This window comes from Narcine bancroftii, chromosome 11 (assembly GCF_036971445.1).
Source record: "Narcine bancroftii isolate sNarBan1 chromosome 11, sNarBan1.hap1, whole genome shotgun sequence".
Taxonomy (NCBI): domain Eukaryota; kingdom Metazoa; phylum Chordata; class Chondrichthyes; order Torpediniformes; family Narcinidae; genus Narcine; species Narcine bancroftii.
This window is the reverse complement of record NC_091479.1, coordinates 69,920,735-69,948,496: the sequence shown is the minus strand read 5'-3', so window position 1 is coordinate 69,948,496 and position 27,762 is coordinate 69,920,735. Positions and strand designations below refer to the sequence as shown.

The 27,762-nt window shown below is 39.0% G+C and overlaps 1 protein-coding gene across 6 annotated transcripts in view; it reads left to right on the top strand.

Moving 5' to 3' along the window:
• Window positions 1–27,303, top strand: part of LOC138745870 (protein FAM3C-like) — a 49,676-nt gene extending 22,373 nt beyond the window's left edge. For 2 of the 6 annotated variants that reach the window (XM_069903317.1, XM_069903319.1), the window contains 11 exons: window positions 1,533–1,616; window positions 1,689–1,859; window positions 5,668–5,716; window positions 7,403–7,507; window positions 10,525–10,554; window positions 10,869–10,992; window positions 12,456–12,514; window positions 12,962–13,012; window positions 16,030–16,114; window positions 22,972–23,098; window positions 25,828–27,303. In XM_069903317.1, the coding sequence (XP_069759418.1) occupies window positions 1,827–1,859; window positions 5,668–5,716; window positions 7,403–7,507; window positions 10,525–10,554; window positions 10,869–10,992; window positions 12,456–12,514; window positions 12,962–13,012; window positions 16,030–16,114; window positions 22,972–23,098; window positions 25,828–25,917 (753 nt within the window). In that variant the 5' untranslated portion in view covers window positions 1,533–1,616; window positions 1,689–1,826 and the 3' untranslated portion in view covers window positions 25,918–27,303. The remainder of the gene's footprint in view (window positions 1–1,532; window positions 1,617–1,688; window positions 1,860–5,667; window positions 5,717–7,402; window positions 7,508–10,524; window positions 10,555–10,868; window positions 10,993–12,455; window positions 12,515–12,961; window positions 13,013–16,029; window positions 16,115–22,971; window positions 23,099–25,827) is intronic. The other 4 variants (XM_069903318.1, XM_069903320.1, XM_069903321.1 and 1 more) reach the window with 4 other exon arrangements.
• The last annotated feature ends 459 nt before the right edge of the window (window positions 27,304–27,762 follow it).

Here is a 27,762-nt window from a genome sequence, read left to right as displayed (position 1 = left end):
TCTTGGATCTGGTCCTTCTATGCCTTCTGGCAAACCAACAATTTTCACGTTGTTCCGTCTAGATTTGATTCTCCAAATAATCAACCTTTTTTGCTAAATTTTTATTTTGGATCTGCAATGTTTCAATTATTCTATTTTCATCTTGCAGTTGATCCTGTACATCGACTAAACCTTGATCACACATTTCAAATCTTTCAATGGTTTCAAGCTTAAAAGCTCCATTAATGACTTCCGCCATCGCATTAATCTTGGAAATAAACAGGTTCACAAAATTAGCTAAGTGACTCGATACAGAATATATCTTATCTTCAAGATCCTTAACAAACATTTCAACAGAAGTAGATTCAGGCATAATGGGGTCTTGCTCTTCCTTAGAGACCACGGGATCTTCTGTCCCTTCCCTTAATTTAGTATCTTTTCTAGCAGTTTGACTTCGTATAAAAATCCCTCTCAAAGTCCCCCCCAGCAATGCCAGGAGACTGAAGATCAGAGTTATCTTTAAGCCAAATCTCTTTAATCATCTTCACTGAATCGATGTCTGGAAAAACCGTTGTAATTGAAGATGCATTTTGCAGCGCCACCACTGTAGCAGTCGAATGACAGCTCTTTAACTTTCCAGCTGGTGGCGCCCCAGCTGATTCAACTGTCAAAGACTGAGTAACTGCACTCACAGTGGCCGTTGTGTGAAATACTGGCACCCGTCCAGCTCCTTGGTCCAAAAGCTGTTGAGTGCGACCTTCAAAGAGCCTCACCGGCTTAAAACAGAGCTTCAATGCCGAACTCTGTACGTCCTCCTCTGGATCCATTCTACGCTGAGACCTGGCTTCTTGTAAACAAGTAGGCTCAGACAATTTCGGAAAATGTAGTTTTTTAACAGTCTGTTGATATTTTCTTTTACCTTTTTTTTGCATATAAACCATTAGGCACTAGTCCAACACCTCTTATTATTTATAAACTTTTAAAAGAACTTTAACGGGCACTTAAATACAAAACAATAAATCAGAGTCAGGAGAGGTCTGGAAGGCACGTCTGTTCCCTACGACATCTTGCCACGCCCCCGGTTGCTTGTTCCTTGATATGGAATTCTTTCCAAAGAATTTAGCAGGTGAAAGATTTAGTAAATGGTCAAAATTGTTACCATTCTTATGAATGTCTCAATGTGAGACAATTAAAGTTGCACTGAGATGAGATGGAACATTTGTCTTTGCTAAATTGTGAAATATTTGGAAATATTCAGTGTCCGAAGAAAATTGGAGGTCCAGTACTTAAAATGACAGGGATACACAGAGAAAATAATACATTTATAAAGGTGAATGGAATAAAAGTCTGAGAATGACAGCAGCTGTAACATTGTGAGGATTTCTCAAAATGACACGTTGCAAAAGTTACTTTAATTCGCTTCAGAGGGAAATGAATCAATTTGTGAGAATGATGCTCAACTCCAAGGGTTTAACACACTGCAGACTACATTTGAATTCTCTAATATTTAGGTGGTTAAAGTGTGATTTAATTGAAGTTTTCAATATCTTAAGGAGATCTGACAGGAACCAGTTTCTTCTGAAGGGGGAGTCGAGGACTGGTGTTGAATCAAACATTTCCAGTGTCAAGACAAAACTGTAAGTTTTGGCCTCTTTTGCAAATGATCCCTTGTGCTGTTATTTTCAATCTGAGATTGATATTATCTATAGACATTAAAGGGTACAGAGAACAGGAGGTTGGAGGCCTGTCAAACAGTGGGAGAACAACCTGAATTTCAATGTGGACAAGACAAAAGAGAAGATTGCAGACTAGGAGGATGGAGGTCGACCACTCTCAACTACACATCAATGGGTCCATTGTGGAGAGCACAAAGTTCTTTGGTGGGCATATAACAGATGACGTATGCTGAACCCATGGCATCTATTCATTAGTCAGGAAGGCACCACTTCCAATTTTCAAATGAAGTTGAGGAAGGCAAGGCTACCAGACCCCATCTTGACAACCTCTGGAGCACATTTGAGAGTGTCATATTTGGCAGCATCATTTTGTGGTATAATAGTTCCAAAGCTACTGACAGGTCAATGCAAGGGGTCATCAAAATGGCCAAGAAGATCACTTTCTATTAAGGACATTCACCATGAGAGTTGCTTAAACAAGGTTCAAAGGATTTTGAAGACCCCTACAGTTAATCATACAGTATCTACAGCCTACTACCATTAGGAAGGAGGTACAGGTCCATCAAAGTTGGGGCTGAAACATGAAAGTCTGCAGGTGCTGTGATTGTAGTCAAAACAAAGATGCTGTAATATAAGAAAAATGGAAGGTTGTGGGCTGTGAGGGAAGGGTTAGCTTAATTGTGGAGTAGGTGTACACAGGTCAGCGCAACATTGTGGGTGAAAGGCCCATTTATGTGCTGCATTGTTCTATGTTTAAGCCATAACTTTGATACCCAAGTAATTAGTTCATATTGTCCAATAAATCACTAAATTCTTGTAATTGCCATTCTTTTACTGATTCCATATATTCTTTAAAAAAAAATATATCCATTGTCTTGCCTTTCCCTTCTTCTTCCATTTCTCTGTGTTCTTCTTCTTCTTCTTCTTCTTCCTCTGGGTTGGTCATCTGTTGTTTCCTTTTTACTCTCTTCTTTCTTGTTCTCGTTGTTTTCTATGTTCTCTTCCTGTTGTTGTGTTGCAGCTGTCATTCTCAGCTGTGGAGATCGACTCCTCTGCTGGTCCCCCTTCCCGTCAGTGTTTTTTTTTTCATGCGCGGTTGCGCACTTTTACTTGGCTCCGCGAGCCATTTTTGTAGTCCCGAGCTTGGGACTTCCACTGACCTTAGGGAGCGGGCTTCTCTCTCCGCGGCTGGCCTCCTCGGACAGGTAAGGCCTTCACCTTCTTTTTCCGATGTTCTTTCTTCTTCTCTTCTTCCCGTTGCTTTTGACTTTTCTTTCTTCGCTGCCATTTTCTTCCCACCTTTACTTTGACTTTGTTTTAATTTTTATGTTTGTGCCTTTGTGTTTTGTGTGTTTTTTTAAAACTTTTCCGGAGAGGGCTGGAGTTCCCTGACCGGCCACTACTCCATCACATGACTCCCTATTGTCCAATAAATCCAATTGGAATCACTCATGGGATATCTTACCCCCCTCCCCCCCAACCTTTACCTGATTAGCTATTCGTTGCATTCCTATGAGATATGCACTTCCCTATTTCAATATAAATTCTGATAAACTACAACCCTCCTGTTAATGTAACTGCAAGACTTGAGGCATGTTGATTTGTGCCTTCTAATTATGGAACCCTTTCCTGTGTTATGTGTTTGTTTATTTGTCATCAGTAACAATACAACCCAACAAATCAGCATTGTCTGATCTACGGTCAAAAACAGTGCAAGCACACAGACAAGACACAGGCAGACAAATGATGCATGTACTCAGAACCTGTATACATGTCATGTATACGTAAAATAAATACGTTAATAAATGGAGTCACAGGGAGTGGTTTTAGCATTTCAGCATTCTCACTGACCATGGGAAGAAGCTGTTCCTCAGCCTGGTGGATCTGGTTCTGATACTCTGGCATACTCCTGCATCTCTTTCCTGATGTGAGTAGTGGGAAGATGCTGTGTGCAGGGTGGTAGGGGTCCTTGCAGTTTTTTCAAACTCTCTTTAAATAACTATCCTGGTAAATCGCATTTATTGGGGGGGGGGGGGGGTTGGTGGGAGGAAGATGGTGATCCTCTCTGCTGCTTTTATGATCCTGTGGATTGACCACAGTAATGCAGTTGGCCAGGACGCTCTCTGTAGAGAAAGTTAACAGAATGGTGGCCGGTAGCCTTGCCCGCCTCAGCCTTCTGAGGAAGTCCAGTGGCTGTTGTGCCTTCCTGACAAGTGAGGAGATGTGTGTCCTGGATGTGTCAATTTTATTTTTGAATACTTTAAGTTTGTTGTCTAACAAGTATCAAGAAATTACTATTACCTAAATACATAAATTGAAATGCACAAATCAATGGTACAATTTGTTCCTATCTCCAAATAGCCTCATCCTACCTCCACCCAAAACAAAACCCTGAAATAGAAAAATAGAATAGAAAAAGGCAGAAAATAGATGAGAGCGAAAGAAACTGGAAAAGAGGAGGAACTGTCAGGATCTGGGATCCAATTCAGAGGATCTAATTCCTTTTCTTGCCTAGATCTCAAATAGGGGAAAGAACAAGGATGTAGAACTCAGGAACAGAATAAGTATCCCTAAATATTCAATTCTGTAAGTTTGGCTGCCACACCTGCAAAAATATGTTATATTTCTTCCTTAGATTATGTAATTTTCTCCAGAGCATCACAATTATACATTTCCACATTCCATTAAGCTACATCCAGAAGAGAATCAGACTTTCAAGTAATCGCAATACACTTCCTGGCCACCTCCAATGCAATTTTAAGAAATTCTAATTGGTACTTGGACAGCCTCATTTTGGGTCTTATGCCCACAATATTTCCCAGGAGAAACAATTCTGAACTTTGTGACAATTATTTCCCAATAATCTGGTCTAATAAAATTCTTATATTTTCCCAAAAAGTTTTCCCTTTAAAGCATGCTCAGGTGAAATGTAAAAAGGTTCCCATTTCTTCACCACATCTAAAACATACATATTAGAACTTAATTTATGTAAATTCTGCAAGGTAAGCTGATGAAAGAAGTTGTATTGCATTCATCAATATCTTACATTAATTGTATTGGTCATGCTGTCCTGACATAAATCAGACCAGTTTTTATCAACAATACTAATATTCAAGTCTGATTCCCATCTTTGATTTTATATAACTCCCGCTTGTGAGTTCCTGACTGAAGTAAGGAATACATTGCAGATGTAAACTTCCTTGTGTTTTGAAAAAGGATATTGAAAAATATCCTTTTCAATCAGAATCTCCATTTCCCTGCACTCTGGTAACATCATCCTAATTCATCTATGATAAAAGCTCTTAATTGAAAGTAGCAGAAGATTTTGTTGTTATGAATTTTTTTTTTGACTGCTCAAATAACATAAGTTGCCCTTGCATGTAACAATCTTCTATATGCTTGATCCCTTTCTGGGACCAGGTATGAAGAATCTTATTATCCATTGCTAAAGGAATTGATCTATTTTGAGTCAAGGGCATTTTTGGAAATATTTTTCCTTTTGTTCCAATTAAATTATTCAATTTATACCAAATATTCAAAATATGCTTCGTCGGGATTCGTCAATTCCTCAGAGTGGACTCTGAGGAACTTGTTGTTCTCTACTCTCTCCACTACTGAGCTATTAATGTGTAGTGGAGGGTGGCCATCTTCTAAACACTCTAAACATAAAAAGTGGTATTCTCTATTGTTCAATTTGCTTTGCTCTCTCCCTTTTAATCTTGGTGGAATTTGCTTTTGGATTTCTTCACTCAAAATAAATTAAACTTGCACAGAGTTATATGGACTGTGAGCTAGTGGTTCCAAAAAGCCTTGAACAGGCCATCATAAATATATTCTGGTGTGGTGGGATATGTTTCTCTAGAATAACTGATTCAAATTCTCTTGAGTGGAGGTTCCCAATCTGTAAATGAGGGATCTAGTTATAACTTTTTTATCCCTTGAACTGTGGATAAAAAATGTCCAGATTCATATTGGAAAATTTTTATTAAAATTCCAATTTTTCTTTTTGCAGATATTAAGGCTGGTGATTTTCATGAAAAATAGAACAATGAGAATAACAAGTAAGATACAACCAGCTTTTATTGAATTGCCATTTAACATTTGCTTTGATTATTAATGGGATAGAAAACCAGGAAATTTGTATCTGTGCCTGGCCTTTGCACCGTTTTGGAAATCCTTGCAATAAGCAAGGTGTTGTTGGGAAAGTGTTTTATTTCCCAGCACATATTCTGCACATTTAAGTTAAAATTAATCAGAATGGGAGTTTGAAAACTTAAATTATACCCTGACAAGGGACTCGACAGAAATGAACTCCAATCTTCCCTTTTAAACAGGTTAAATAAGAAATTGTTTATGAACAACTGGTTTGTTTTTGCAGTTCTGCTCTGCACTGATTATAGCCCAAGCAGTAATTTACAGTGTTGTCACCAGTTTAAATTTCCATTCTAATTGAAAATCAGCCTAATCAGGTGATAATCAGCCTTTCTGTTGTACTTAAGTGTTATTCAATAAAATATCTGAATAAATATTAGCATTTCTTTTTATTCAGATTTTCAGTATTTTCAAAAAGTGCATTGTGGTGTTTGAAAATATTAATCTTTATTAATCAGACATTAATTATTCCAAACTGCCAGTAGAATTGTTTGAGAGACTTTTGTCTCAAAAACTAGAACCAGATTGCTGATCTTGCTGTTAATTTGTCTGAACTTGGAAAATTATCCTGTTTTCAATTATTACAGCACAGAATAATTGATTTAGGAGAAATCCAGTTAGTCCCATTCATTCACAATGACTACCCCCAACAAAATTTTCCTTTCCAGGTATTTATCCAAAGAGAAACAATGTTTTCTCAAGTTACCTTTTGGCTGTTTTGCCAATCCTTTGCATTCTCTGCCCTTTTGCATTTCACCCACTTGCCAATGGGAAGACTTTCTCTCTGTCTAATGTTTACCATTTTAGATATGTCCCTTAACTTTCATTGTAACCGTCTATGCTAGATGTGTAACCCAGATTTTTTTTTTAAAAGATGTCCATACAGGCAAAGTCACTCACTTGTGGAAATATTTTGTTAAATCACTTAAAGCTCTCCAAAGCACACTTTCCTGGAATGTGGAGGTCAACTCCCAGCAAAAGCTTCATTGTAATTTTTATTTTGGTTTTTTTTCTGGTCTTGCACTCTTTGCCCAAGTTAATGAGGACAAGAACCCACTTAGCTCCCTTACTACTCTCTCTATCTGCCCTGCGATTGTCAATAGACCATGCATCTTTTCTCTATTCTAGAGATATTTGGAATATTATGGCCAGGCCCTTTTCACTTCTCTTGACAACTGAGGATACATCACCTAAACATTAAGTGTAGCTTGTTTTTCTAGGACTTCTGTCAGATGGAAACAAAAGATTTGTCTCTTGTTTTATTCTTGTTTCCAAATGTACTGAGTTCTGCTCGCCCTCATGGTACCTCATCTCATGTCATTTTGGTAAATCTCCAATTTCATCAATTATCAATGCAACTCATTATGACTTTTAATGTATTAAAATAGTATATAGCTTTCTAAGTGGAGGGACTTGAGTTTTAACAGTAGCAAAATTTTGCATGTAGCAAAATGATGAATGTGCTCTGAGGACACACTTGTCCTTTCTTAATCCTGATGCTTTATTTCAAAACTTTGCAATACCTTTTATAGTAGGTGCATTCAGGATCCTCACCCAGATATCAGGTTGACATATTTTTCTATTTGATCTTTCAGGTCCAGTAAAATTTGGGGTAGTTGTTCTGGTGTTTTTGCTGATGGGTTATCTCACATTCCAAATATTTGAAGTTAAAATAGATGGAAATTTGAAGTCAATATTTGGTAAGTATTTTGCAATGTACCCCATTAACTTGAAATGTTACATTTCCTGAATGGTTTGCATAACACAAAAGTTAAAACATTATTATTGAATTAGCTCCAATCAATTGCCTATTGTCACTTGTATAAATAATTTTTTTAACCCAATATTTTTCCATTGCACCAATTTAATTTGATCTTTGACAATGGTTCAGTACCACTGTGGTGTAAGAGTCAGTATGCTGTCAACCCATTTGTGATTGGCTGTTTTTACCTACAAGGGTCTGGCCAGATAATGCTTTCATGTTTTCCTTATCACTACAACTGTTCTACATGCATCTTGAGCTTGGTGTTTAAAAATAAAATAATATTGAATTGCTGGAACCTTTCCAATAATGTAGACCAAGTATTTTGGATGTAACGTTGGCTGGTGACAATGCAAGACATATGGACATGTGTCAATGCTTATGGTTTTCCTTTGTGCCTGTAATGTGAAAGAGAGAAGTAAGAATGATCATTTGAAGCCAGTGGTGAACTTTGTATTCAAACTGACATGTGATACTGACTGAGGGAAGAATAGGACACTTCCATTGATTCAGATGGGGCAGCATTAAGGCATTTGGGAAAAGAAATTCCCAAATTTAGTCTCAAATCTTTGGTAGCAAATCCCATTAGTAGCATTGTCGATAATTTTATGATTGGGCCCTGAGGCCTCTGTTCCATGCTTTCTTCCTGGCCAATGTACAATCCTTGGAAAATAAACTGGAGGAACTCCAAGCCAGATTACAACAACAGAGGCACATCAGGGATTGCTGTGTAATGTGCTCCACTGTGCGGACTGGACACCAGCATCAGGAAAAAAACAAAAGAGGTGGTATTTGTATCATTATTATCAATTCATTGTGATCCCCCATCCTGGAACATCTGGCAATCAAGTGTTGCCCATTCTATTTACCGATGGGGTTCTCAGCCATCATCCTGGTCACAGTACACTTTCTGCCCCAGGCTAACATCAGTCAAGCTCTGAAGGGGCTGATCACTGATCAGCAGCCGTGAGATAACAAACCCTGATGCCTTCAAGAACATTGTAAGAGACTTCAGTCAGGTCAATCTGAAGAAGTTTCTAACAAACTACCACCAACATGTTACCTGTGCAATTAGAGGAGCAACATACTTGACCATTGTTACACCTCCACGAAGAATGCCTACCAAACCATCCCATGACCAGATTCACCAAGTTTGATCACCTGGATGTTCTTCTACTCATGGCTTACAAGCAGTGACTGAGGACTACAGCATCATTGGTGAAGGCGGTGAATGTATGGTCAAGGAACCCCTGCAGGACTGCTTTGAATTGGTGGATTGGACAATATTCAAGGAGTCTTCCTCAAATTTGAATGATACTAAGCCACAACTGCATCGCCAGATCCAGCTCCAACAGTGTCATCAAGTTTGCAAATGATGGAACAGTTGTTGGCTTCGTCACCAACAACAATGAGTCTCACTACGGAGAAGAGATGGAAAAATCTCATGATGTGGAACAAAAGTAACAACCTGAATCACAACATGGACAAAACAAAGGAGATGATCATGGACTTCAGGAGGACCAGTAATTAACATTACATTAAAAACTCTATAGTGGAAAGAGTGGAGAGCTCCAAGTTCTTTGGAGTTCACTTAACTAGTGACCTATCGTGGACAGCCAACATCTCCTCATTTGTCAGGAAGGTGCAACAGTGACTGCACTTGCTATGAAGACTGAAGCAGGCAAAGCTACCAGTCACCATTATGTCAATCTTCTGCAGGAGTTCTATCAAGAGTGTTCTTGCCGGCTGCATTGCAATGTGGTACAGATGCTGCAGAGAAATGGATCAGAGGTCAATCGATAAGACCCTAAAAGTGGCAGAGAGGATCACTGGAGTCTTCCTCCCCTACCATGTGTCCCATGTGAAAGAAACATTTCCAATTTCTTCATCTGGTAGCTGATATTTCTCCTGCATTTGACATGAACAACCATAAATCAGTACAACAATCTACCCTCCTGGTCCTTCTTCCTTCTAATCATTTTTATCTCATCTCCAAGGTGCTTTGTACCTGCATAATCAACATGTGACCTCACAGTCAACATTTACTTACCTGAGCAATGCAACTGTTAACTCTTTGTTGATTTTTGTGGCAGGAAATAAAGCCAGCTGAACCTGATGATTTCCAGAAACAAACGTGAACTGTAGTTACCAATGCATTAACCTTGCATTTTGATTATTGTAATTCTTATGGACCAAACTTTAATGCTTTCATTTTAAGAGAGGTCACCTATAGATCTTTTTGTTGCTTGTCACTCATTCTGACTCAAACTGGCAAGAGAGCCATAACTACAGGTATACAATCCTTTATCCGGACATCTAAAATCCGGAAAGCTCTGAAATCTGGCAAGTGGGGAGAGAAACCAGCAGCGCGAGTTGGGTGGGCGAGGGGGAGAGACCGGCAGCGTGAGTCAAGCGGGCGAGGGGGAGGGAACGGCAGCGCGAGTCGGGTGGGCGAGGGGGGGGGAAGAGACGGCAGCACGTATGGGTGGGGGTGGATACAGCAGCACAATTCGGGTGGGCTTAAATCCGGCTTTCCGAAATCCAGAAAAATCCGTAATTCGGAACACACTGTCCCCCAAGGGTTTCGGATAAAGGATTGTGTACTGTAGGCTTTTGACATATCAGATTGTTTTTAACATATTTTAAGCTATGTTGTGTGTGTTGCAAGTTAAAATGATCCAATAAATAAGGTTGTGATGTTGCCCTGTAAAAGTAGCAACAGCGTGCAAAGTATTATGATTGATGCAAATACATTTCCCTCTAACTTCACAACAAAAACTTTTAATGAACAAGACCCAAATGTGGATGCTTTCCCTGTTCATCATGATGTATTTCGAGTCTGAAAATATTCTTATTTCAAGATTGACATTTTTTTTCAAATGTATGTTTGCATTAAATTCATTGCAATGCATATGAGTTGTCTATTTAAAACAGTTTAATGGTTTTATTTTGCAGTCAGATCACAAGATGAAATGCAAGTACAAAGTAAGTCTCTTTTTTTCAGATGTGAGAATGAAAATTTAAAATCAAATGCATCGCAGTAATTGATGAATTAAAAATTAACTGATTTATTTTAAGGGGGAAGCAGAGCCATCCTTTTTGCATCCTGAAGTAGAATCCTGCCATCCAGAAAATATCAAACTATGGCCCACTCTGAATCACTTCACATAGGAGTTAACTTGGAGAGAAAATTGAGCAAATTTTGTATTTTATTTTGTCTACTCATGGTGCCAATTATTGATTAGTGTATGTGGATCCGAAGATGACTTTTTAAATAATTATTTAAAATTTTATCATAGCAACAATACCAGTGAAGTACAAATGTGGCCTTGGAAAGCCTTGCCCTGAGAAACATTTTGCATTCAAAATGGCTAGTGGAGCAGCAAATGTTGTTGGACCCAAAATCTGCATTGAAGATAAAATGTAAGTATTGATGCATTTCTGTTGCCGAGTTAGATTCAGTTGCAGATGAGTGAAGTACAGAGAGATTGATATTTTCTTGAGCACAAATTGCAGAAAGTTAACAGGCAATTGTGGCAAGTATTTTAGGAAGTAAAGAGCAGATCTTTATCAGCACCTGTGAAGGCCAAATCTTACAAAGGCCAAAAGTGCAGAGTTTTAGTTCCCTTTTTAAAATTTGTTTTATGAAAAACCCTGCCCATCACATGCAGTTGCAAGGTTTCACATAAATTATAATAATCTGTACATTAATTATGGATATATGTAACTTGAACAAGGTAACAATGAGAGAAGTTACTGAATGGTGTGATATTTAACTATAAACTATAGCAGACTTCAACAGGGATTTTATCTGAAGGCTGCACCTGGCAATTGGAGTCAGGTGGCTTAGTCAGTTGGATTTGAAAAGCTCCGATCAGCAGGAAACTGATTGGCCAGTAAAAATCAATTGATCCAGGGAACTTGTGTACAGGATGGTATTAATTCACTTCAACTCAGCAGTCCAGAGAGATGGTATTACTGAGTGGAGTTCCACGCAGCAGAGAGAAGGAAATTTACTAGATTTTTTTCTGTCTTCCCTCTGCATGATGGTAAAATATCTCCTACTTTGATAAAATAATCTGGGAATCTGGAGATCTAACTGATTTGATTATATCAGGAAAAACTATGTACATTCCCATGATTGATTAAAATAAACTAGGTAAGAATGATGCAAGTAACCGTAGGTTAAAGTTTATTTAATTTTGAGGTTTTGTCCAAAATGGAAATCCTCAGTTCCACTTCTAGTTTGTGAATGGGTTTGTTTCAATTTACTAACTGTTCAGTTAAAATTCAACTCTAACCCATTTGCACGTAAAAATATGCTTGCTCTCTTTGCCACATTGATCATGGTGGCAGAAGCCATGATTAACCATTCTAATAATATTGGGTTCACAAAAATAATGTTGCAAATGCAACACTGATCTGATTGGAGACATACAGGAGGGGGGGGATGCTGGAATCTGCACTAACAAACAAGCAGTTGGAGGAACTCGGTGGTGGGGGGGTGTTTTGCAGCATCAGTGGGGGGGGGGAAGATTGATTAATGTTTTGGGCTGGAACCTTTAGTCATGAGTGAAAGTGCAGAGACAATGGCCACCATAATGTGGACAGAGTGGAAAGGATTTCATTGGGGCCAGTAGGGAATCAAATCTACTGATGAAGGTTTCAAGGCCGAAATATTGACCATAAATTTGATTGATTTGCGTACTTGTGGCTTCCAGAGCAAACAAAACAATAATAAAAATGGTCTCAGCTTCAACGGATAAATGCAACTGAAGCTGAATCAATCATTTAAGGTTTATCTCTTGGGTTTTTCATGCATTTTCACTATATGTAAAAATAAGCAACTTTACAGAAATATGTTGAAATAATGTTCTCTGTTTTAGAATAATGAGTGGTGTTAAAAACAATGTTGGCCGGGGCATAAACATTGTTACAGTGAATGGTGAGTGAATCGACTTATTCAATCTGAGGTTCCTGAATTTCAAGTTAGAAACAACACATCATTTAGCATTTTCCTATGTTTCGTACGATCAGTTACTCCAGTCACTGAAAATTTAATTGCCTTTTTGTTTGTCTTTGTTTTCATTATTTAATACTTTGCATGCGGAATGCAACACCAGTACGAATTGTATATAATTGATGGATATCATTTACATGGAATATACGTGTATCATTGTGATATATAATGAATGAAAAGGTGTCAACATTTAGCAGGAGAAAAAAATATTTAAAAATGTCTTCTCTTGTCAAAGATGGCAAAAAAAGCTTAAATTTTAATATATTTAGGAAAGTAATATTTGTTAATTTTTAAACCTTTAGATGTTTCACTCTTAATTTTCAAATTTTCCTCTCTTATGCTTCATCTTATTCATTTTTCTGGTTCCTTCAGGTAAAACTGGTGAATTATTGGAAGCTAAAGTTTTTGACCTTTGGGGTGAAGGTACAGAGCTAATTCTTTTGATTATGACATTTAATTTTCAATCATGAGGGTGTTTGAGAATGCTCGAAGGAGTTGCATTTGTATTTTGGGTTTCAACAAAAAATATTTGCCAAGAAATTTATTGTGCGAAACTTGCTGAGTAATTGGATTACTTAGTAATCTGTCTCAGAAATATATTTAGTTGCAGTCTGACCCTGGTTTTGTTTTAACCAAGTCTTTCCCTATAAATTCAAAAGTACCTACCCACAATACTCCACGAGGGATAAATGGTCTCAATTGAAGAACTGGGGGGGTGGGGGGGGGAGAGGAGGGAGAAGAGGAGTTATTTTGAAGGTTTGGGGAGGGAGATGAGATGGGATACAAATTGAGTCATTCAGTATAAAGATTGAAGAGAGGATGTGAAGGGAATGTAAGTGATAAAATGTGTTCAATGCACTGATGGGTGAAAAAGACTTTGACATGATAATTTGCAGACAGAATCATTGTGAATTGATTGGGTTTTGTTTTCATGTAATGCGTGGACATCTTTGGGCATTACTTTGGAAGAAGCCAGATTATGTTTGAGAGCCTCAAGTTTATTCTGAGGCTGGGTAGGAATTCCGCTCAGGCAGAAACTCTGTCCAAGTTCCCTCAATTGTATTTCATCAAAGCATTCTTTGAAGAACGTCTATTTTTTTTTATGAAGTACACTAATTGATTTGATCTTGTTCAGATAATAGAAGTTTTGAGTCTTCTCAGGGTTGAATGTATGATGAAGCCATCTATCAACACAGTGATTACCCCTGAGATGCTGTATTTTGCAGATGAAATTAATGTCAACATGAGGCCCAAGAAAGGATTCTCAGTGCAATTCTCCATTAACATGAAACTAGTTAGCACATTTACCATCGTTTTAAAAAAAAATTCATATACTGCATGTGAGCCATTAAAATGTGTTGAAGGGCCTCTACCTGCAAACACCTGTGTACTGAAATTTCTCCTCTGTGATGGCCATTCTGAAAATTTTCTCAAAGCCGATCAAAGCAAACACGGCATACTTTCAAGTTAGAAGGAAACTTGATGGGTTTCTCTCTTGTACCTGAGCACAGAGGAAATGATTGTACCATAAGAAATCGTAATGGAATGATTTATTTCCTTTCGAATACTTTGGATATTGCTTCTAATACACCATCATGCAAAAGAAACAAATTTGTTTACATTTTCCTTGTTATACTATTTTGTCATTTGCTGATTTTTATAGTGTCCCTCTTATCAATTGAACTGCATTAAGCACACATGGAGTTCAAGTGCTAAATTTATAAGAAGAATATTTGGTCTTATTTCACTTTGGTAATTTAGATTTCTTAATCTGGCCTCATTGTGGTCTGCCCCTTTCCTCACCTGGGACTAATCTGTATGATCCATTTAGGTTGTGTACTGCTCTGGGTATCATTTATGTATTCATTTTTCTCCATCTCTATGAGGTACATCAGAACCTTAAAGGGATTTGTGGGAGCCATTAATTTGAGTAAAGAAGAATTTCTGTACCTAATTATGTCTATAATCAATAAAATACCCAGTATGTGGAATTGAAACAACCGGCATCCCCAAGCAACCGGCAAAAAAAAGAATAAATGAAAAAAATGAGAAATAAATAAAATTTAAATAAAAGTTTAAAATTGCAAAAGAAAATGTTCTTCAAAGCTTCACACGACACCTTGAAAATGGGAGCAAATATTCAGCCAGCAGCTGTTTGAATAAAATGCTATCGCCCAGGATGAAGAGCCAGCTGATGCCACTCACAGATGGGTGACTCGCCCTCACCCTCCCTAGTTGTTATTAAGTATATAAGTAAGGTTTTATTGTTAACTTGAGGTAGGAGGGGTTAATTATGATGACAGCACAATTAGCGTAATTAAGGACTACAATTTTTTTTTCAAATTACTTTACATTTTGCACTGTCTTTTAAACTGTTTATTTTTAATGCTGGTGTATTAGTTAGGCATTGCAAGAATGCAAGTCAGGCAACTGGAAAATATGTATATCTGGCATCCACAATCCTCATAGGTGCTGGATACTGGGAATTTTAATGTATTATTCATCTTATTTTGATAACAATATAGTGAGTGTCAAATGTTATATAGAACAACTCTGATTTATCTGAAATCGGATTCTCCAAAATACTCATTTATCCAAAAAAAATTTAAATTTTGGATAAATGAAGATATCCAAAACAAATCAGAAATGCTCATTTATTGAAAATTTTTTTGGAGCTGAACTGACCTCACAGGTTTGGGGGAAAAAAAATTCACTCGACGTGAAATTAGAACAACTTTTGTCCTCATTTCAGGTAACTTCCTCCCCTTTCTCTTTGTCTTTCTCTTCCCCTATTGACTTTTCTCTCCCTCTCAAACTGTGTGCCACTGTGTCTCAGCCATAAGCGTTTGGAAGAATTCCTTGTCCTGGTGTCATCAAAGAGAGCAGCCTCCTGAGCAGGAGCAGAACCTCTGGCTCAGTGGCATCCCCTCCCTTCGCTCCCTCCTCAGCACACCGGAGCTCCCAAAGCCGACTCTGAACCCTCCCCTCAGCCTACAACTGTGTCTCTCTCTCTCTCTCTCTCTCTCTCTTTCTCTCTGTCTCTCTCTTTCTCTCTGTCTCTCTCTGTCTCTCTCTGTCTCTCTCTCTCTCTCTCTCTCTCTCTCTCTCTGTGGCAGCAATGGGCATGTGTCCGGGATCAGTGGTGGTTGGGAGGTTTTGGCAATCAGCGGTGGCATTGCAGCCAGCATATTTTTTGGTGAGTATTAAACATTATTTTAATGCTTAAAAAGACTTCCCTTGTCATTGTTTAAACATTGATACAATTGATTTGCTGTTGCTACTGGGCAAAAATGACTATTTATCTGGGGGGGGAAAAAAACATTTATCTGACAGGCCTAGTCTAGACCATTTTGATATAAGATTTATATGTGGTTCAATATATGTAAATGCAGCCAAAGTTAATTATGGATCTGAGTAAAATCTTTTTGTCTTCTCCACAGATGTAAAACCTTTCATTGATTTCCTGAAAGCTTTGCAAGATGGAACAATAGTATTAATGGCTACATATGATGATGCTTCAAACAAGTTAGTGATTATCAGCTCCTCACAAATTAATCAGGGAATGATTTCTTACTTTAAAGTTGAACTGGTATGGGAAAAACTTCCAAGTTGGGAAGTTTTTTCTCCAAAAATTAGCTTCCATAATATGTATATATTTCCATGATGTATGTTTGAATTTTGATCTTGGCCTTTGACATGTAAGAGTTTATAATCGACAAAGATGAATTTAGTAAGTCAATATTAGATAAAATGAGTGTATAAATTAAAATTATTCCACAGCTGACAACTAAACTATTTATAGTGAAATCGCTTTCAGTTTGGGGAAGGATTAATTAAGAATAAAGAAAATAAACATTTAGCGGTAAAGGTGTGTCTGTAAAAAATAAATTCAAATAATTTTTGTTGTATATTTAGAAATTTCTGTGGAAAAACAACAGATCAGGCAATGTCTATGGAGGTGGAAGCAGTTTAGAATCAGGTTTATTGTCAGGAACATGTGTAACGAAGTTTGTTGTTTAGTGGCAGCAGTATTATTCATTACAGTTGCAAAATTGCAATAAATTACGGTTCTGTAAATACAATATTTTAAAAAATGGTGCAAAAAGGAGAAAAATGTGAGGTAGTGTGTATGGGTTCGTTGTCCATTCAGTAATCTGATGGCAGAGAGGAAGAAGTATTTTTGTAACGTTGGGTCAGTGTCTTAAGGCTCCTGTGCTTCCTTCCTAATGATAGATGTGAGAAAAGGGTGATGAGCCCTAGAGGCTGCTTTCTTGAGACACTATCTCTTAAAGATGTCCTTAATAGAGTGAAGTCTAATTCCCACGATGGAAGTGGCTGAGTTTACAACCCTCTGTAGCCTTTTCTTGTCCTGTGCATTGGCACCTCCATACCAGACAGGAGGCAACTAGTCAGAATGCAACCACGGTGCACCTATGACATTTGCAAGAGTCTTTGGTAGTGTAACCAAATCTCCTCAAACTCCTAACGAAATCTAGCTGCTGGGGAGTCTTCTTCATGATTGCATTGACGTCGTGACCCCAAGATGGATCTTCAGAGATATTGACATCAGGAATATGAAGTTCTTTACCCTCTCCAATGCTGACCCCTCGGAGGACTAGTTTGCATTCTCCTGATTTCCCATTCCTGGTCCACAATCAACTTTTCAGTTTTGCTAGCATTGAATGCAAGGTTGTTGAGGTGACACCATGCAACTGGTTGACCTACCTGACTGGTGTACGCTTCCTCATTGCCATCTGTGATTTTGCCACCAATCATGGTGTTTTTGGCACATTTGTAGATGGTATTTGAATTATGTCTTGCCAAACAGTCATGGATATTAGGGAGAGAAGAGCAGTGGGCTAAGCACGCCTCCTTGAGGTGCCCTTCTAATTGATGAAAAGCACCCTGATGTACATGTTGCTGTTGTCCAGATGAACAAGGACTGAGTGGAGAGCCAGTGAGATTGCATCTGGTGTGGAATGATTGTGGCAGTAGACAAATTGCAGTGGGTCCAGATCTTGGGTGCAAGTTAATTCTGGCCATGACAAACCTCTCAAAGCATTTCATTACAGATGTGATTACTTCTGGCCAATTGTCATGGAGGCAGCTCACTCTGCTCTCCTTGGATACCAGTATGATTTGAACCTCTGACTGCAACAGCGAGAGAGTGAAAATGTCTGTGAACAGTCCAGCTAGTTGGCTGGCACAGATTTTCACAGATGTCATAATGACCTGATGCCCTTGACCTGATACCTCTTGAAAGAAGGTCTGATGTTGGCCTCTGAGACCAATAATCACAGGGTTCCAAACTTCTTCCTTTTCAAAGCGAGCATAAAAGGTGTTCAGCTTTGCCTTGTAGGATGTAATGGCCTGCAGGCTCTGCCATAGATGGCAAGTATCTGATTCTGTTAATAACTTTACATGGAGTTACTTCTTTGCTGGTAAGATGGCCTCCCGTAGGTCTTGGATTCTGTAGAAATCTGGATCACTAGTCTTGAATGCCATTGATCTAGCCCTCAGCAGAGTGTGAATCCTCTGGGACATCCATGGCTTTTGGTTGGGGAACTCATGGTATGTGCATGTGGGCACACATTCAACCACACAAGTCTTAATGAAGTCAGTGATAGCTGAGGCATATTCATTCAAGTTTGAAGATGAATCCTTGAATCTGGTCCATTCAACTGATACAAAGTAGTCCTGCAGATGCTCCTCCGTCTCCCTTGACCATACTTTCAGTTTTCACCACTAATGCTGTAGTCCTCATTTTCTGATTGTACACTGGAAGTAGAAGTTCAGCCAGGTGATGAGACTTGCCAAAATGCAGGCATGCAATGGCATGGAAGGTGTTCTTGATGGTGGTGTAACAGTGGTCAAGTATGTTGGCTCCTACGATGACACAGGTAATATGTTGGTGATAGTTTGACAAAGAACTCTTTAGCCTGGCCTGGTTGAAGGCCCCTACAATGATGGGGAAGTCATCAGGGTGTGCCGTGTCGCGCTGTTGATTACAGTGCTCAGCCCCTCCAGGGCCAGCCTGATGTTAACCTGTGGTGGAATATACATAGCAAACAGGTTGATAGCTGAGAACTCCCTCGATAGATAGAATGGACGATACTTGATTGGCAGTAGGATTGGGACATAAACATCACGTTTGTGCTTCATGATGAATTGATGATGATGAGGAGAAATGCTGCCTCCTCTGGTTTTTCATGGTGCAAGTGTCTGGTCTATCCCTTGCGCTGTTGCTCTATGTGTCCAGAATGTTCTCATTCAGCCGCATTTCCGGGAAACGCATCACACAGTAATCCATAATATTACTCTGCTACTGTACTCTGGCTCAGAGTTCATCCAGTTTATTTTCTAAAGACTGGACATGAGCCACATTTTAGTTTAATTTGTAGCCCCCACTGTCTTTGCATGGTTGGATCATCCTTCAAGGGCTCGTGCGTTGGCTGTTTGAATTGCCTGCAGATGGTTGGAGTATGCAATGTTACTTACAAGTGTATTATCCTGGGGGGAGCCTGCGGCCTGGAGGTGAGACTTGTCCCGGGCTGAGGGGGGAGGGGGGGGTGAAGGGTTGGGTGTTTCCCGGGTAGGGGGTCGGGGCAGGTGGGGGGGTGTTGAGGCCCGGCCCTTGGAGCCACGCTGCCTTGAGGTGGTGCCGGTGCTGCCGGGTTTGAGGGCGAGCAGCACCAAGGACCCGGCGGGGCCTCGTTCTCCCATAGTCGGGCCGGTGGGGGTGGGAAGGGGCAGGAGGGCAGGGACACGCCTCCTGTCAAATGTGGGGGAGGGAGGGAAATCAGGGAGAATGGACAACAACAGCCTGGGCAGAGAGCATGTGCCCCCACCCGCCAGAGCCCCTGCTCCGCCCGCTCCCGAGCAACATCCCATGCCTCCTCCTCGTCCACCCCCCCATCCCCTGCCACAGCTCCCTACCCCTGCTCCCCCTCGTCCTCTGCTGCAGCCACTGTACTCCCTCCCCAGCAGCAGCCCCTGTACTCCCAGCCACAAGAATGGTGGGAACAGCAGTCAAACTGTAGTGGGCGGGGGAGAAAGTGGGAGAGGTGAACGTGCAAAGGGAGGGATGGACAGGGTGCAAACAGTCTCCCACACAGGGCACATGTGAGGGCGGCGGACGGAGGATCCACGGCAAATATTTCCCCTGGTTTCCCTCCCTCACCTCCTCTCTCCCCCCCCCCCCAAAAAAAGATATAAATAAATAAATAGATAGATAAATAAAAAGAAAAAAAAAACAAGTGTGTTATCCTCTGGTTTTGGGTTCAAGTTATGGAAATTCTAAATGGGAATATTTGATGATTCCTAACAGAGCTGCAAGGCACCTTTCAGGTCAAAAAAAAAACCTAATCTGCTGAGGAACTCAGCAGGTCAAGGAGCCTCAGACTTGCAAAGACTTCAAGAAAGGTTCCAACCCCAATCATCGAAAATGATTCTTCTCTCACTGATGCTGCTAAAATCTGCTGGTTGTTTGTTGCTCCACATTCCATCATCAGGAGTCTTCTGTATGTTTGCCATTTCATGTTGATGACTTCAGAATGTGGATAAACTGTTTAAACCTGCAGAGAAGTGGGAGGTTGGGGAAGAGCAAAGGAGATGAGGCGATGAGAAGCCAAGTGACAAAATGGTGTCAACTAAGAAAGGGTGTAAATCACTGTCAGAGAAGTTGACAAAAACCTTGCTGGAACATTGGGTTGAGAAGACAACCGTTGCTGGAAAAGTGAGATAAAAGAGATTGATTGGAAATTAAGTTACATGAGACCTGTCCAGTGTTTGCAAAGGAAAAGCAGCAGGTGCCAGAAATCAGAAACCAAATTGATCTTTAAAAACTCAGCTTGTCAAGCAGCATACACGGAGAGAAACCGATCATGGCCCAGGTTGATGGATCTGAGGTGATTAATCTGAAATATTAACCCTGCTCCTCAACCTCCCCCACTCCGTTCTTCCTGCACACCTTGCTGTGTCTCAGATCATTGAGAAGGTTGGAAAATCTAAGTAGTAACAAAAATGTTTGTTTGCAGTGACAGGAAAGCTAAGAAGTTTCCCTAAAGCTAGAAATTGGACCTTAGTTGTGAAGTGTTCTTCTTTCCAATGGGAAAAGGAAAGGCAGAGATGTTTCCAGGGTCAATTTAGAAGCATTTGATAAATGTTTAAAAATCAGTGAGCATGAATGCCATGAAATGTCTTTTTAAAAAGTGAGGAGACTAGAAAAAAGAACAGGCTGGCAAAATGCAGACAAAATTTAATTGAGAAAGGTATGTCACAGTACAAAAGAATGTCCAGCAACATTGGCGGGGGGGGGGGTCTTGGTCTTTGGAAAGTTGTTGGTGAAAAATATGCACACTGTTGGGTAGGTATAAAGTACAAAAGATGGATCTTTTGTAGACTTGCTGGTTAGGCCTCAACCTGTGCCCAAGTAGGATGCCACTTTCTGGTTATTTAGGGAGGATTTTAATTAGAGCAGATTAAGCTGCTCATGCTAGATTCCTGAACAAATAAGTGCTGGAAGAACTTGTCCATTTGAAGCAACATCCGCAAAAAGGGAAAAAAAAAACATTGAACGTTTTGAGTCAGAGACGGTTCTCCGCCAGTTCTGTTCTTATTTTAGGACTTTTTAAAAAATAGTTTGAGAGATTTCTGCTGCGACATTAAACAAGATGCTGTCATTTTCATTGCAGAAAAGAAAGTAGAGGGGAGATTTGATTCTGCACGAAATCGCAACCAATTTATACAGGGTATATTAGGAGAAGCCTTTTCCATCCTGCAGATGGTTAAAGGACTGTGCAAGGTAGATGCAAGGAGAAATTGTCTGCATGTTGTGTAGTCAATCCAGGTTCTGCAATGTTTTGAGTACACAAAAGTAATGTTGGGGCTGTGGAGAAAGCAGATGAATGGAACTGACAGGATTGCTCTGCAAAATAGGCTGAATGGCTTCTAGCCATTTGATTAAAATCAAATCTCAAATTGGTTACAAAATTCAGTCAGGCTTTTTGTCACTATTTGTATATTAGGCTACCGGAGGCCAAACCATTATAACAGCATATTCTCTTGGGTCCATAATATATAATTAGTTCATGGGGTTGTGGTGCAGATTAAATTGATTGCATTACATCAAATATTTTCTGCTGTGCATTCTGTCCATTATTTTCCCCTAATTCAAAAAGAAAAGCTTCCCTCACACACCATTTTCAATAAAAATTCATTGGAATTTGTTTCCCTATATATCATATTTTGAAGTTATCTTAAAATGTATTGCACAGACATATAAAGATTATTTTAAGCTTTTTTTGTTTTTAAATGTTCAGCTTTGCAGCTTCTTGTGCATCTTCTGTGACTGTTTGTAGCATGTTGCAAACTAAAGGTGTAGAATAGCAATTGAGGGGTACCCCCTTTCCTGATGACTCCCAACTGGTTTGAGCAGCCATGTACCTCTAAAACCTTTCCGAGGAGAATCTTCAGTCCCATCCCCATGCTCTCTCTCACTAGCAGACCATGGTATTCCAATCCTAATGAGTGATTTAGTGGATCTTGGCTCCCAAATTCCCCACCAATGGAGATGATTCATCTTGCAGGAGTATCTCACTTTCCTTCCATCATCATTCAGAATGTACAATGGCCTAACCTCTGGTTTACTGTGCTCCCCTTGAACCTGTTAACATCTGTCTCCTGCACTTGACTTCTCCAAATAGCAGACAGGGAATTTAAGTTAAATTAAACAAAAATCTTCAAACAAAATACATTACCTTTACTAAAATCAGTGTCTTCAAAATTATGAACTTGTTGCCAAAAAAAACGGGTTCACTAAAGACTCCCAGGGAAGGAAATGCACTGTTTCATTGTGACACTAGATCTTCTACCGTGTGAGTCTCTTGCTGTCCTCCCAAATGGCTAATCTCACCATTAGGTTCAATGAAGCTATTGGAAAAAGAATTAAACTAGCCAAATCACCTGCAATTGCCCTATGTAATGATAAGAACAAGGCATGCCAAACCCAGTCACTCATAAGTTGGGTGAGTTCCTTTTCTGACTATCCAGGCAAGGCATAATTTGAGACATTGTCCTGAACTCCTCCAACCCTAACCTAGTCATGTATTGTTGACAAAATATTGTCCTACCAGAAGAGCACATTTACTGACATTAGTTTGTAATTTTTCTGCTGTGCGCAATGAAAATTTTCAAAGGAAATCCATTTGCTTATGTACAAAGTTCAGCCAATTCACTTAAAATCAACTGTATTTCAATAAGATTTTTCAATAGTGCTTTCCAAAGGCCAGTAACCAATCTCTGGAGATTGATCGATTAAGCATCGGATATCATTTAAAATCAGATTGTTCTAATTTTGCTTCAAATGACCTGTTTTACTACAGACTTAATGATGAAGCACGCAAACTTGTAAGTGATTTGGGAAGTACATCCTTCTTAAACCTCGGCTTCAGAGACAACTGGATTTTTGTTGGTGCAAAAGGGATTCAATCAAAGAGTCCTTTTGAACAGGTAAAAATAGCAAAAATTCTATTATGAGAACAAAAGGATTTCTAAAGACACTTGTTTATCAATATCATGTGGCTCATGTTTCAGATTTCTTGAGTTTGAGGGGAGAAGCAGATTATTTTAAAGAATGTGTTGAATACCGTTGTATTTTCTACCATCATTCATAATTTCTTGTAAACTGAAATCTAAGAAATTGTAGGCTTATGAATTTTGCATCAAGGAATCTATTGAAGAGGATACTTGAGGATAGGAGTTGCACACATTTGGAAAATCATGGTCAGATTTGTGCCAGTTCTGTACAGGCAGATCATGACTTAAAAATTGAGTTTTATGAGGTGCCCATGGTTGATGAGGATTGGGCAGTGGATGTTGCCTACACAGGGATTAGTTAAGCACTTAATTTCTTATCCGGATCCATGGTGAATTGATAGTGTGGATTTGGAATTGGCTGGTCCATTGAAGCCAGAGTGGTGGAAGGATGCTGGTCTAGCTGGAGGTCAGTGCCCACTGGTGTTTGTCTTGGGTAAACTTATACCTCTCATTTTGTTCATTTTAGATTGGTCACAGTGTTTGAGCTACCGAAAGAAAATAGGCACACACATCGAGAGCAGTTCAGTTTATAAAAATGTTTATTACAAATTCAAAAGCTGATTTCAATCTACAATATGCAAGCCCTTCCCAACTATACTTATCAACGCCTGGACTGGTCCCAACTGCCGAAGCGAGGCAACGACTGCACACTTGCAGTAGATTGTCAGGGCGCCGGTAGCAACTTCTCCACCTCCCCCGACCGGGACGTTGGCTGGACTCCAGAAGTTCTTCTTCTTGCTGAGAGATGTTGCCACCTCTCAGAGAGTCTCAAACTTCAGCAGCAGGACCATGGCTTTGTATTACCCAAAAACTGCTTACCCAAGCACCTATTCCCAGCACAGCAAGAAAGATAAGCGAGCAAGCTAGCATGCTAGGCTTCTATCGAATAACATAATTTTCAGCTTATCACTTTGAATACAATGGTTTATTTTGCATCAAGGCTAGGCCTCTGACAGTCTGTGACCAAAACAAGCAGAAAGATTAAATGTTCTTCGTACACAGATGTCCTTTTTTCAGATAACAGCATCTCTAGCCCCTCGGTGGAATTTACCTTATGTCTGCTGATTCTAAAACACAAGCAGGTTCTCAACCCTGCAGAAGCAAAGGCTGGAAAAGTAAGAAACATGATTAGAATCTTCCATTACAGTGTTCCACAGGGATTGAGGTTGGGACCTCTAAAATATATAAATGACAGATGAAAAAAGTAAATGAGTGGGCAAGTAAATTCACAGATGACACAAAGATTGGTGGCATTGCAGACAGCATCGGGGGTTGTCTAGAGAATCCATCAGTTGCAGATTTGGGTAGGGAAATCTCAGATGGAGTTTAATTTCGTAGGTGTGAGGTGTTGCACTTTTGGAGATCAAATGGAAGGAGAAAGTATACAGTTAATGGCAAGGCTCTTGAAAGCATTTATGTGGTAAGGATTCTTAAGGGTTCAGATCCATAGCTCCTTGAAGGTACAAGTTTTATCAGGTAAACTTCTCAGTGTCTTTTTATTTTCCAGTTTCCCTTTGTTCTCTTGCTTGTGTTCTTATCTCTCTCTCACACCACATGACTTCCGGTACATCTCATACATATTCATTATCATGACAGCCATGGATAGAGACTGAGTGGTAAAGAAGGCAAATGGTGCGGTTGCCGTCATTGGGTGATTAATTTTCTGCTGCTAATGAGACATTGCAAAGCTTTCACGGCATAGACCCACATGATCGTGTTCCAAGTAGAATAGAAAAAGTCTGTTCTGCATGCTGTCCAGCAAGTCCATACATCCATAATAAAACACATTACAAAGGGAAATATTCCTGAGAGAGATCAGCTGGAACGGAACAACAGTTCATTTAGAACTGTGATAGCATCAAGAAATAAACTCTCCTGGAATCTGGTGTTCCGTGATTCCACCCTCCTGATTCTCCTTGATGAGAGGAGGGAGAAGAGTGTGGCTGGGGTGGGATGTCCTTCAAAATGCTGGCTGCTTTTATGAGGCAGTGGGAACTGTTGATGCAATCAGTGAAGGAGGGGGGGGGGGTTGTGCAGTTGAACTGGTTCCACAGTTTTCTTGCAGTCTTGGATGGAGCAGGTCCCCTTCCACACAGTGATGCATCAAGTTGGGATACTCTTGACGGTGCGTCTGTAATGTTGTTGAGGAATGCTGTGGGCATGCCAAATTTCCTCAGATTATGGAAGGCATTGGTCATTTCCATTGCACAAATTATTCAAATTAAGAAATTCAACATTGTCCTGTTTTGTTTTTACACTGATGCACAAACACTCTGTGTCCCAAGTAGTTTAGAGTTTTTAAAAAAAGTAATGTTTGGCAATAAAGAGCAGATCTAAATCGGGCTGCTTGTAGGGTTCTCTGACCATTGTTGTATTTAGAACTTTGAGTTAGATTTCAAAGGAATGACCTTCAGGCGAGCTTTAGTGTCACTTAATAAACCAGATAATCTGTAAGATTTTGTCATATGACAGCAGCAAGGAGACTCTGCAGACAAGTGGGTTCCCAGATGAGAATGGCACTTAAGAAAAATAAGATATTTTGAACCTGGAAGGAGTGGAAATTGTATTTACTGTAAGATTTGTATGTATTTCCTTGTAACAAAACCAATCTCCATGTTCTAATTTTTTTTCCCTTCTAATAGCATATAAAGAATAATAAAGATACAAACAAATATGAAGGCTGGCCAGAAGTTTTAGAAATGGAAGGATGCATTCCCCCAAAAACGGAATAAGCCTCAAGAATTATTATTTTGAATATAGTTTCTTTGCGTTGATTTGACCGAGTTTTTTTTGGTTCATTTTTCTTTCAAATGTATTATTTGATTGACATTTTATCCCTTACAAGTTTGATTTTTTTTAAACTAAAGAAACAACCATGTGTTTTTTGAGTCAGAACATTGGTCCATCCAGGAACAAACTCATTGATATTCTGCTGTTTCCTTATCCAGATGTTTTGTTGAATGGGTATTTGCAATTCATTTTAAAGAAATAACAGAGAAGAGGATCAAAACTGGTTGAAAATAGTTGCTCATGTTTTGTGGAAGGGAGAACTGATTGCGTTGCATTTTGCACAATTATAAATGCACCATTGATCATGGTGAAGGAATTGAAGGACAAATTGGGTACCGGTGGTTTTTGCAGATAATGGTCTTCTTGAGCGATCGTGAAAATCAAAGTCCAGTATTTGGGCTAGGAAATTAATTTTTGATGTCATATTTTCTCTTCGTGCATTGGTAAACGTTACTGAATTTATTTTAAAATATTCCTTTTTCTTTGGGTGATATCTATTGATTATTTTCTAAATGCTGTTAGGCATAGATGTAATGAAAATGCTTGTTTTTGGTTTAATGATGCAATATTGATTAATGTTAGAACATTGAATTTCACACTTTATATTCCTAAAGGGAAGTTCCTGTGGAACTTAAAATCTTTTTTTCTCCACAACAAATCAGCTAACCCAAGTTTAAAAAAAATAGTTTTAATAGGTTTTTCAAAAGTTGGATACAGCAATAAAAACAGCATGTTAAATAAATGTGGCACAAGTATCTGGTGATGGAAATGGAAGGACTGGACCCCAGTGTCAGTGTGTGTGTGTGCATATATATATATAATGCAAGTGAAATCAGGACTCTTAATATGACCACAGGGAAAAAAATCAAAACTGAAAATGTATCACTTCTGTGAATGGTTTTAATGTGTCATCTGTCATTTCTGTATTGGTAATTTGAGAACATTTTTGCACACTCCTTTAAAAAAAAAGTTTCTGCATATTTGTAATGACGGAGACATCACTCTGTTCTTTTTGCAAAATGAATCATTAGCTCAGAGATCTAAAATTTAATTCATAAATTAATTGGTGATTGACAGTTCTCCATTGTTTGACTTTGAATGTTGATTTAAAATGTCTTGAAATCATCTACAGACATAGAAGGGAGATTTAAAACAATTTTTCCAGAGGAGAAGAAATGAAAATATCCATTTGTTTTCCGTCAGCTGTATTGCACTTTTGCTCCTTGTGTATGAATGTGGTTTTCTTTATGGAAGTATACCTTGAAAGCAGAACTTAAATGGAATTTAAAGTGATTAATATAGAAATAAAGAAATCAGGTTGAAATGAATGGTGTGCCTCTTTTTCCTTTTTAAAATATTTGTATCGAGTTTAACATAATAATCCATTTATTAATATGGCAAAGGAATATGATAACATAGCATGTAATTAAAGTGAATGACAATTTAAAATTTCATCCCCAATGTTTAAACGTTTGTTTGTTAAAATTATTGTGTATAGATCAGTTAAATATTATAACATGCCTCATTATTACCTTAATAGAGCATCTCAAAAATATATCAACTAGGATAATCATAATTAAACCCCATAAATCCATTTATCTAAAAGAAAAAAAATCCTGAAACTATTAGTAATCTAACTCCTCCTTTTAATGAAGGTTATAAGAAAAATACAAAGATGGATTGTCGCGACCTCCAGAAGACGGACGGATCATGACTAGAGCACCCATATCACCTAAAACTGCTAATTTTGATAGTATTTTACAAATGGGCCCCATATTTTTTCAAAC